Source organism: Coturnix japonica, chromosome 4 (assembly GCF_054131305.1).
Source record: "Coturnix japonica strain WE chromosome 4, WE-NBRP24, whole genome shotgun sequence".
Classification (NCBI taxonomy): Eukaryota; Metazoa; Chordata; class Aves; order Galliformes; family Phasianidae; genus Coturnix; species Coturnix japonica.
The window spans coordinates 24051749-24063066 of NC_140666.1; the positions used below are offsets into that span (position 1 = coordinate 24051749).

An 11318-nucleotide genomic window follows, 5' to 3' on the forward strand; every position below is an offset into this window, starting at 1 on the left:
TTTTTCTGCATGGAAACTGAAGTACAAGCTACTTGGAACGCATTTATTGACATAAAGGGAAATCGTACTTCAAGCAGTAACACATCTTGAGCAACAGTGCACAGGTACTAAGGTAGCAGTGTAGCTGCTGCTAAATATCACGACCAAACAGAGGAGTGACCAACTGTCTCCTTCTTCACGTTAAACCCTTTTCATCTCCAAGGCTGCAGCACATGCAGCAGGTAAATGCCAGATGTGAGAATATTCAGGAACATCCAGAACTTCGAGCTCCCCTGGCACAACACAAGCGACCTGAGGCTGCAGAAGAGCTCAGGGTCACAGCGGTGGTACCGGTGTCCAAAATTACCTTAATCTGCTGCTTTTGTTCTGCCACACAGGAAGGGAGACACATGTTATCCAGTGCTCTAGAGTGGTTACCCTCTCAGTTACAAGTACAGTATATAACTCGTGGCGCTACAGTGGATGTCCGGCCCGGCCCCGCCTGTTCCGGTTCCCCTCTCGGTTCTTTTTCCGGCTCCCGTTCCGCTGTTCTTTGAGCTCCCGTTCCGGTTGAGTGCCGGAAGCACGATCCCAGATCTGTGTACAGATGGGGTGTAGAACTGGAGAGCAGCACTGCGGAGAAGGACCTGTGGGTCCTGGTGGGTGTAAAGCCAGACACGAGCCAGCAGTGTGCGCTCACAGCCCGGGAGGCCAGCAGTGTGCGGGGCTGCATCAGCAGAGGGCTGGCGGTGGGCAGGGAGGGGACTGTCCGTATCTGCTCTGCCCTAATGAGGCCCCAGCTGCGGTACAGCATCCAGGCCTGGGCCGGGTGGGCCCCGGGCAGCCTGGGCTGGTGCGGGTGACTTGCTGCTCATGGCAGGAAACTGAATGGATGATCCTTAACGGCCCTTCCAACCCGAGCCGTTCTGTGATGCTACGCTCCCTCAGCTGAGCTGGGCAGGCGCGGCTTTCAGGGCCCGCTACAGCCCCGAATGTTGCGAGCCGCTCCCCAGCATCACACGGGAAATCCCGGACGATCGCCCCGCACCGCTGCCCCGCTCCCCGCTACGACAGGCGGGGAGGGCAGCAGGGGCCCCTCCGCGCCTCCTGCCTGCTCAGGGCGGCGGACACGGCACGGACGGACGGGGCCGGTCCATCCCCCAGCCGTGTGCGCCGCGCTCCGCCCCGGGGTGGTGTCGGTACGGGCGGCCGGCAGCGTGCGGAGCCGGCGGCCGGAGCGGTAAGAGGAGCCGCCCGGCACGGGGCGCTGCTGGAGAGCGCTGCGGCGGGGCACCGCCATGGGGGGGCCGTGCTCGGCGGCTCCGTTCCCTCGGGGGCACCGGCAGCGCCGGGCAGTGTCGGGGGGCGGCTGCGGTGCGGGTGGTGCAGCCGGGCTCTGCGGCCGCGGAGCTTCAGCTCCTTTCTGGGCTCGCTGTCGTTCGGGGGCAGCGCCGTGGGGGGCTCGGTGTGGCCGGGCGCGTTCCCCATCCTGCAGTCGGGTGCCCTGCCGCCGGGGTGACGGGTGGGGGACGCTCCACGCTATGGGGTGACACCTCCAGGGATGCGGCCGAGAGGTGGGTGCGGAGCGGGCGGCATTGCTGGTAGGATTTGTGTTCGTCTACCTTTGCAGAATTAAGGTATTTCCGCTGCCTCACACAGCTGGGCTGCTCGAGAAGCGGTGCTGTAACAAGAGCAGGGAGCTGTCTGAAAAGTGACCTGCCAAACACTCTTTTCTCTTTCCCCCAAGCTGGATCCCTTGCCCAGCTGATGGTGTGGTCTCAAAAACAGCTGTGATGGCCCAGGGCCTGGAGCAAGCAGCTGGCTGGGAGACGGGCTGGTAAGAGCTGCTGAGGATAGCAGTCCTCTGAGCACATCTCAGGGCCATCTTCCACTGAAATCATTCGTAGTTTGCACTTCACTCAATACAGACCAAGAGTGTTTCAAATGAAATACTGCCAGGCTGTTGATGTTTCCCTAAAGTCTGTTTTTGTTTGGAGGATGAACTTAAGTGACACGCTTTAGGGTGTTCAAAGGTGGTTAACTTAATGTGAAAATAACAATATAGATACCTAGTCAGCTTCAGGGTTGCTGATGTATCCTTGTGGCTTTCTTTGAAGTCGTGAATGGGTAATTGTAATATGTTAGCAATAACTGAGGTTATTGACTGTCCGATTCCTTGTGAGCCTGGAGGAATTAAGGCCTAGAGATAACAGCATGTTAATGTGTTAGGGCTGATTCTAAAAGGCCACACTGCGGAGCAGCAAAACCTCGGTAACTAACAGTGTGCTTCATATACACTTACACAGTGAGAAATGAATTTCTGGTATTTAACACATTCTTGGTTTGCTGACTGTTCTTCTTTTGCTTTAGGGCTAGGACTGAGAGATCTTTGCAAACCAATTGAAAACTATAAACTTCGGAGGCACATGGAGGGAAAAACTTAAAATCGGTCTATTTGCAGTGGATATATGAACTTAATCTGAACTTAAGTCATTTAAAACTGGAACCTTATTTAAGTCTATGAAAAATAGTTGTGGGCAGGCTAAAAGTTGTAAATATTGTCAGCGTGGTTGGCACTGAAACTGGGAGATGAGCTCAGGAGCTGGAGAGATGCTCTGAAAGATGCTCGGTGTCTCCGTGTTAAGCACAAAGCAACAGCTGCCTTAGCCTGGGTGTCTGAAGCAAAGCTAGTACAGGGTATCACCCTTTCTCTTAGTACCTTTTTGCTTGAGTGCTTTGAGGGATAAATCTACTTATGTGCTATGCTTAGGGTGGCATTATAGGAGAGTTTGAGGTCTGCAGGCTTCATTTTAGCAGCCCAGTAACTGATGTCCCTAATGGCTTATCAGAGTTTGACCTGTTTAAGTGTTTTTTTTTTCCCAGCAGAAATCTTCAACTTTAACCCTAAACTTTGTCTCTATGCTGGAAATAATACCTCACATCACTGACTTTGCTAGAATAGATACACTTTGATGCAGTTTGTTTGAATGTTTTCTTTTAATGTGCTCACATTTGTGCATTTGAAGCTGATCAAATGCAGTGCACATCAGTAGGGCTCATACTTTCTTACTGAGTAAACAAGCATTTGATCCAAAAGATGTTGCTCGAAGTAATTTTGTCAGAACTGCATGAACTGTGCCGCTTCTCACTGAACATACTGAACTTTGGGTCTCCAAAACATCTTGCAAGAACAGGTTTGGCCTAAGGTATGTTGTCAGCTTGTGAATCCCTGGTGTCACAGCAGGGGACATTTAGGATTACATGTTCGACCTTGGCCGACATCTTATGGTGTTAACTTCAGAAGGCATTCTAGTATTTCCAGAGTAGAGAAAGTAATTCTCACATGCAGCAGTATTTAGTAGTTAGCAAGGATGTCTCCTTTGCGTGGTAGGTTGTCAGTGTTTGTACTGATGGCAAACTGGACTAGTAAGTCTGCTTCTGTTTCTTCTGTGACAGGTGACTTCTGATACAACCAGACACTTAAGGGAAGGATTCATAAAGAGAAGCCTGGAAACACTAAAGCTGCAAGAACAGGAGCACAGTTAAAAAAAAAAAAAAAAAAAAAAGAAAAAAAAAAAGGAAAGGAACAAAAAAAAAGGGGAGGGAAAAAAAGCAGAGGGTTGAAAGGTGAGGCTGTACTGTCAGAGAATGTCCGTCAGCTGTTTCTTCTGATCTGTTACACTATTTCATACCAAGTGACAAGAAGGGAGTGTCAGCTGTATAAAAACCCAGGCTTTGAGGAAACAGGAATCCTGAGAGCTTGAACCAATGCCTTATGGTTTTTAATCTGTGTTACTGTGGGAAAGAAAAGCCACCTAACTCAGTGGGTAAGGCATCAGATGGTGTCAGTGTTACAAGAAAGTGGCTGGACTAGAGACATTCTGAGGTCCTTTCAGACTTGGCCATTCTATGATACTGTGGACCTGGAGTGAAATCTGGGAGCTGTTGCCCTCAAATGGCACTGATTTGTAAGGTTCTGCATGAGGTTGTTTTGTTGTGTTGTTTATATGTTTATTTCTATTCTGTGCTGCAACATCGCAAATCAGTGTCTTTATGGTTTGAAGTAAAGTTAATGTGACAGGCATTTCTTGCTGCTTCCCAGCTGACTGTAAGGTCCAAAGCTAGGAATGAGCACTGTTTTTCTGCCTTTACTTCCACCCTTTTTTACACATTCTTTTGTTGTTGTTGTTATCATTAGGGCAGTGGTTTTGAGTTTTGTGTATGAGTAACAGTAGTATATAAAAGCTTAGATTCTGTGGGTAGCGTGCTTGTAATGCATCCCATGCTGTCACTGACAATTAACCATGTTACACACATTCGTGTCTAAAGAAAAGAAAAGAAAACCATCAAAACCATAACAAAAAAAGTCACCCTGAATTTTAGAATGCTGTGGCAGTTCTGTAGCACAGATAGAACTTGGTCAAGTTGGATGGGGCTCTGAGCTCCTGATGGAGCTGTAGGTTTCCCTGTTCATCGCAGATGAGTTAGACCAGACAGCCTTTGAACGTCCTTTCCAACTCAAATGATTTGTGATTCTAACACACTATATAAGGTGTTGGATCTCTGAAAACATTGCTATGCTTCTGTTTTTAATTGAATATCTTCTTACTCAAATGCTTTAAAGACAGGAATTTTAAATACTTGTGTGAACACTTTGTTCCGTGAGTTCTCTGGAGTTTTCCATAACGTACCATGTTGGTTGTTTAGTAGATCTGTTTTCTGCAGGACAAGGTTTAAAAAAGCAGTGACAGCTTCAACTTGAATTTTTATAACAATGGAAGTGATCTTGTAACTCTTAATGTCACCCTCATGCTAATCTGTAGGGGAGCTTTGTTAAGGTAAGAATTAGGTCCATATGTTCAGTCTCTGATTGTGTGCTTGGAGACAAAAGGTAACATGAGTGTGTCTTCTTGGCAGTGTGTATAAAGTAAAGCCTAGAATACAGACCATTAGGAGAGGTAAATACAGAACTGATATGTTCTAAATGTGTGCATCAGGTAGATGCATGTCATCAATATGTGATGTTTCTTTAAACATGTTATTGTAACAACCGTCGTTTCTTATTAGTCAAATGTGGATTCTTGGTGACAGGTTGCTTATTATTAGCAGTTCAAAGTCTGACATCCAAGCTCCCAGGACTCAAAGCGTAAAACAAGTGTCATCTAAATTGTCCCATATTGATAATTACCTAGAAAAAAACGTGATGATGAACAAAAAGTTCAAGAGAGAAAAAAGAAAGCTAAGCTCAAGAAGAGAGGAGAGGCAGATAGAAGGAGATGAAAAGCATCCCCAAAAGCAACACAAAGTACCAGCTGAAGAACAGCAGTGGCCAGAGAATGTGCCTGAATGGGAAGAAAGGAAATCCCTGCTAGCTCAGAGAAGAGTGGAGTCAATCAGACTGCTTACAGTGCTGTTAAACCATGTGAAAGTAAGAATACTTTAAAACGTATTTTAAAAATTGAAGGATATTTGTTAAAGCTTGAATGATTTGGTAGACATTTGGTGTCTTATTGCTGTTTGAAAGAATGTCTTAGGAATGACTTTACACTGAGAAAGCCTGAGGTCTGAATCTTGGTGACAGTTTGTCCTTGGAGCAAAGGTAGTGTGTTTCTCTACCCAGAAACTTTGATATTTGCTTGAAGCTACACTATGCTAGAAAATGATACTTGCCATTTTTATGTCAAGATAGGGCTGGAAGGACTGCATCAACTCTATTAGACTTGATCGAACACTGCAAGCAGAGAAATTAGGGATGGGAATGTAAAGGATGATGTTTGGTCTCAGATCTGCAAGTGAAAGAATAAAGTTCACATGGATTATGCTGATTTCATTTCTAATAGTTTCTGTGTTGTGCCAACACTAAGCTATGAGTTTTATTTGATTGATTTAGATAATATCATGGGAAAGTCAGCAGAGGAGTGGTACAAATTAGAGTGTTTTGCACAGAAAGTCATGTTTGGAGGCTTACTTTAGTGCATTGGTGTGGAAAAGTTTGGAATCTGAGGGGTACTAACATGACATTGTCTTCATGTAGCTTTTAACAAGTCTATTTTTCACCAGTCCTTAATGTTTAAGATTTGTAAAGGTCCACCATTCGCTGAGAGCAGCCCTCATATGGATTTGATGAGTTAAATAAATGTTTATTGGTTTCATCACATGAAAAGCATTAAATTGGTTGTGTTCGGACCCATTAAAGCTATGTATAGTAAAATAATTAGTCTAAATAAAATACTCTTATGTACAAAATCTAGTAATTTTTCTACTGTGAACAACACGGGTTGTGATGCAGTAATCAAATGAATGTTTTCAGAAGCAACTGTAGTGAGGTAGATGAATTAGTTGAAAGGACAACTGTCTTAGTTACTTGAGAATGCCCTGTTCTGAGACAAAGAAGTATCTTTAGTTTTGGCCTAGGAGTAATGAGATTGTGTGATCAAGCTCTGAATTAAGCTAAATTTATCTCCTTTATAATTCTTCTGAATGTAGAAGTGCATATTTATGAGTTTGCAACTTGCAGTCTTTGTAGTTCTCTGCGCTCAATAAATGTACATAACCATTTTCCCAATTTTGATTTGAAGGATTTTGTGCAGTTGGCAAGTCAGAAAGTGGATCCTTCACTGGGCATAAGGAAGGATGATTCCTTTTCTGGAACAGCATTAAAAGCAATACATCAGAAACAGATTAACTCCTGTTATCTTATGCACAAAGATTTGGAACAAAAGGAAGAGCTTAAGTGTCAGTTAACCCAAAAAAGTAGCAAGTTGTGTAGTGAGGAAGGAGATTTGACTGCCTTCCGTGCATCTACTTCTCCTAGAGTCAAGACAATTTTAAATGACCCGGCTGCATCTCTGAGTTTTGGCAGATTGACTGGCAGAGATGCGTACAACTCCTTTGGCTGTGGATCTTTACAGATTACAGTGACTCAAGACTGCAAGGTCATTGATTCTCTAGAGGGAAGGGACTGCCAAACACTGAACGTGGTTCGCACACAGACAGGGTCTGAAGATGGTTACAGAAAGCAAAAGGTTTATGAGACCGATGAATTCATTCATTATTTATTAAACTACTATCAGACACCAAGCTATGAACGTGTTTCCCTAGTGACAAAAAACTCTGCCAACAATTCCTGGTGGAAGAGAGTGGTGTGCGATGATGATAGTGGCTTTCACATCAGCTTGCGTAACAAGCAAGGTCGGCATTTGAGAGAAGTGAGTCTTGTACAAAATCTCAACGACAGAAATTGCACTAGTGATGATAACTGTAGACTGGTCATCACTGCTGGGGAATCAACAGACACAGTGCGGAAAAATAAGACCTATGCAGATAGGTTTGCAAAAAAGTTGCACATACAGAGGAATGACCCGCTCTCTGTTGATCACTTAATGCATGCTGAACCAAATCATTCTTTGGATTGCACTGCTGCTGCTCGAGATGAGGAATTTGAACAAGAAGATGGTAGAAATGATGTTACCAAACTGTACAGAACTTGTAGATCTGCTCACAGATTAAAGGACTTGTTGGAAGAGATCAGTGATTCCAAGTACTTTAGTGAGGCACACAGCGGTGCAATGAAGAATACAGAAAGGAGTGAGCAAATCTACAGCAATTGTAATAAAGGATGTTTGCCTGCAGGAGAGAAAGAGAGAAAATTACTGGTTTATTTCAAGAATGTAACTCTGGAAGGTCAAACAAAGGAAAGCAGCAAATGTAACTTCTGCTCTAATTCCGCCCATGAGGGCTTGGCTAGGCAGTGTGATCATAACATTGAACAGTCATGCAAGAGGTCTAGCAGTAAATTGAGACATGAAGGACAGAAAAGTGAGAGACATTTTGGGGAAGAGGAGAGAAATACTCTCAAAATGAAGAAAAAGAGGAAAAAGCTTTCTTCTGATTTCTTGTCTGATGAATGTGGCTTTTCAGAGACTGAGAGCTGCATACAGCTGGAGTCACTCAGAAAGATACGAAGAAAATGTAATAAAGCTTTTCACAACAAAGTTAAATTCAAGACGCTTCACGCAGGCCCGGCAGCACCAGGCATCACCACTTCTGATTGCTTTCCCCTTCGGGAGACCCTCCGGCGCACAGGTGAGAGACAGGTAAATCAGAGCTGATCTGAATGCAATTGATAGTCACAGTTCTCTGGCAGGTTAGATTAGCTGCCACGCTTCTTACAGTGATGGACGGTAAGTGTTTTTAAAAGCTTAACACAGTGTGAAAGTGGTACAAAAAGACTGTGGTTGCACTGCAGCTACAGGTTTTGTCAGTTCAGCTCAGAAGCACTTTGAGCAGCTGCAGTTGGAAAGTAGTATTTGTCTCTTAATTGGGTAAAATATTGGTAGATAGGTGGTTATTCTGTTCATAACAACATGCATGCTAATGACTCAACACACTCTAGAACAACTGCAGAGTTGTAAGGCGGCTCAATGCATAGTACATCTGTGTGGGAGGTGCTGTCTCAAGTTAGTGGATTTCAGTTTAGGTGATCACCTGATTTCCATATGCAGTGCTTCATCTCTGAATATTGTTCTTCACAACCTTTTCTCAATGTACTATGCTTTCAAGTTTGCTGGCAGCTGCCTAACAGCCACCTCCCCATATTTTCCCCTCCCTCCCCCTTCACAAACTAATTTCAAGTAACTTTCTCATATACTTATCTACAGGAGATGAGAGGAAATTAATATTGAGAAGAGAGATGGATGCAGATGAAAGAGGATGCCCTCTCTTTCCTCTTGAGCTAATTCAGACAAACCCCTGCTCAGATACTTTCTGTGGAGCAGAGCCCAGAAGAGGATGCTGAACAGCTACTATATAATAGCTCTTAAGCTCCTATGTAGAGGTGGAAGAAGAAAGCCCTTTAGCCAGTAAAAGGTATTGGAAATACTTGGGCTTTTTTCCTTAGATAATTCCTTAAGTTAAAATTATCTAACTGGTGTAGCAAGCCACAGAAACTGAATCTTTATTTACCTTTTGGATGCAAGGACCAAAATTTTCTCCAGGGCCAAACAAGCTTTCGTGGACCAGTTGCTAAGAATTTGAAGTTATATGGATTCAGATCTCAGAGATAAACTCTGATTGACATTGACTCAATTCCCTACATTAACAGATACAGTATTTAGTAATATCAAGTCCCTGGAAAAAAAAAAACCAAAAACAAAAACAACAAGAAGCACATAGATATACAAATCATAGAGCAAGGATATGAAGTGCCTTCTCAATCAGATTGTTAAAATTATGGAATTGGAAGCTGTGGGGGACATTTATACATAATAGTGGAGAATAATAGCTTTCTAAATAAGAAAAAACATATATACTGTAAATTTCATGGTGGAAAAACATTTGTTTACTATTCCCAGTTCTGAAAGTGTTTCTGAAAACCTGCTGTTCTTTGTAAGGAAGGGTTTCACAATAACTGCTGGATGTAGCGCTTCTGAGAATCTGATTTTCTAAGCACAGCTCTGAATGTTGGGCAGTTAAAGGGCAGTGTCTGTCAGGATGGTGACAGCTCATACTTACGCAGGTTGAAAATAGAGTCATAGAGTCACAGCATGGCTTGGGTTGGAAGGGACCTTAAAGCCCCCACAGCCCAAGCCATGCCATGGGCTGGCTGCACCCCCAGCTCAGCCTGCATAGGGCCCCCCCAGCCCAGCCTTGGGTGCCTCTAGGGATGGGTGCACACAGATCTGGGCAGCAGTACCAGGGCCTCACTGCCTTTTGCATTAAGAATTTCTGCCTAATATCTAATCTAAATGTCCCCTCCTTTAGTTTAAAACTATTTTCCTTGCCTCCTTCCACAGTCACTATCAGACCATGTAAACAGTCCCCCTCCTGCTAATAAGCTCCCTTCAAGTTCTGGAAGGCCACAGTGCTGTCTCCCCAGAGCCCTCTCTTTTCCAGGCTGAACAATCCCAGCTCTCTTAGCCCTTCTTTAGAGGAGAGGTGCTCCAGCCTTCTGAGCATCTTCATGGTCTCCTCTGGACCTGCTCCAACAGCCCCACATCCTTCTTGTGCTGGGGGCCCCAGGCCTGGACACCATACTTCTGATAGGGACACGCAAGGGCAGAGCAGAGGGAGACAGTCCCCTCTCTGCCCACTGCCACCCCTCTGCTGATGCAGCCCAGGATGCTGTTGGCCTTGCAGGCAGTGAGCACATGCTGCTGGCTCATACCTAGTTTTTTACCCACCAGGACCCCCAGGTCCTTCTCTGCAGGGCTGCTCCCAAGGAGTTCTTCTCCCACTCTGTGCGCATATCTGAGATTGCCCCAATGCAAGTTCAACACCTTGCACTCGGCCATGTTGAACATGGTTAGGTTTTCATGGATCCACTTTTCAAGCCTGTCCAGGTCTGTCTGGATGGCATCCCTTCCTTCTAGTATGTCACCTTGCACTGTTCAGCTTGGTGTCATCAGCAAACTTGCTGAGGGTGCATTGTTCTCTATGTCATTGATTAAAGTGTTGAGGAAAATGGGTTCCAAGATGGACTCCTGGGGAACACCGCTTGTCACTGGCCTGTATGTGGACATGGGAGCCACTAACCACAACCCTCTGGCTGTGACCATCCAGTGAGTTCCTTATTCTTACTAGTCCACCCTTCAAATCTGTATCCCTCCAATTTAGAGGCAAGAACATTATATGTTCACAAGATTTCGATAAGCTGTCTTTTTGAAGGCACATGCAGTTAGATATCTATTTAGTATAATTAAGCTTACGTAACATTTCTACAAGAACTGTTAAATGTTGTTTAATTTCTGCTGCATGGAAGTAAAAATGTAAAAACTCAGTCTGGGAGCTTGAGTTATATCCATATTTACTCAGATGGCTGTATTTAGAAGACAGTCACAGTTGCTATGGGCCAAAGTCCCATAGCAAGACAGACAGGACCAGTTCTACGTACAAGACACTAATTATTTCAACTTTCATTTTAATATGCTGAATTTATTATGTGTCAGTATGTAAATGTGATGATGTTGCCTTCCTTATATGGCATATTGCCCACATTTGTAACTTCTGCTCTAATAAATAATGATTTTTTTTCTAATTGTGGCTGTTTGTGGTAGATTTTTCTCCCAGTGTTCAGTACTGGTGATTCAAACAGGCTTCTGAGCCACACTGCTGAGTTCTCCCAGTTGCCTCTGCTCACATGTTCAGATGCTGAGTGCCCATGGAGGATCACGAATGACTACTCAAAATATTTTGCTTTTATCTAGGAAACATCCACCCTCCAGAACGCCTTGTTTTCTCCACAGAAGTATTTTCTATTGTGGAGAACATTCATGCCTCTTCGGAGCTTCCTTTTTTAGTGTTTTATACAGTTACAATAAAGATCTGCTAATGTATTTGTT

At 44.4% G+C, this 11318-nt stretch overlaps 2 protein-coding genes across 4 annotated transcripts; both read left to right on the forward strand.

Moving 5' to 3' along the window:
• The first annotated feature begins 795 nt into the window (after positions 1–795).
• On the forward strand, positions 796–4322 carry LOC146760996 (uncharacterized). 2 transcript variants are annotated; one of them, XM_085546363.1, is made up of 3 exons: positions 796–1219; positions 1727–1816; positions 3436–4322. In XM_085546363.1, the coding sequence occupies exons 1-3, from the start codon at positions 972–974 to the stop codon at positions 3437–3439; spliced, it is 342 nt and encodes a 113-aa protein (XP_085402489.1). In that variant the 5' UTR covers positions 796–971; the 3' UTR covers positions 3440–4322. The 2 variants fall into 2 exon arrangements, with proteins under 2 accessions (XP_085402489.1, XP_085402490.1); XM_085546364.1 differs by lacking the exon at positions 1727–1816 and having other exon boundaries at positions 818–1219; positions 3436–3598.
• On the forward strand, positions 4289–11014 carry LOC107312940 (A-kinase anchor protein 17B). 2 transcript variants are annotated; one of them, XM_015860801.3, is made up of 3 exons: positions 4289–5407; positions 6558–8075; positions 8640–11014. In XM_015860801.3, exons 1-3 carry the CDS (start codon positions 5051–5053, stop codon positions 8655–8657), a joined length of 1893 nt encoding a protein of 630 aa, XP_015716287.2. In that variant the 5' UTR covers positions 4289–5050; the 3' UTR covers positions 8658–11014. The 2 variants fall into 2 exon arrangements, with proteins under 2 accessions (XP_015716287.2, XP_085402459.1); XM_085546333.1 differs by having other exon boundaries at positions 6558–8064.
• Positions 11015–11318: the final 304 nt, after the last annotated feature.

What these genes read in the sequence shown, in the direction of transcription:
- LOC146760996 (XM_085546363.1), top strand. Translation starts at nt 972, where the DNA reads ATGTTGCGAGCCGCTCCCCAGCATCACACGGGAAATCCCGGACGATCG. An exon ending in CGGAGCCGGCGGCCGGAGCG is followed by an intron (nt 1,220 to 1,726) that starts GTAAGAGGAGCC and finishes CTTTCCCCCAAG; the next exon opens with CTGGATCCCTTGCCCAGCTG.
- LOC107312940 (XM_085546333.1), top strand. Translation starts at nt 5,051, where the DNA reads ATGTGGATTCTTGGTGACAGGTTGCTTATTATTAGCAGTTCAAAGTCT. An exon ending in TGCTGTTAAACCATGTGAAA is followed by an intron (nt 5,408 to 6,557) that starts GTAAGAATACTT and finishes TTTGATTTGAAG; the next exon opens with GATTTTGTGCAGTTGGCAAG. An exon ending in GGAGACCCTCCGGCGCACAG is followed by an intron (nt 8,065 to 8,639) that starts GTGAGAGACAGG and finishes ACTTATCTACAG; the next exon opens with GAGATGAGAGGAAATTAATA.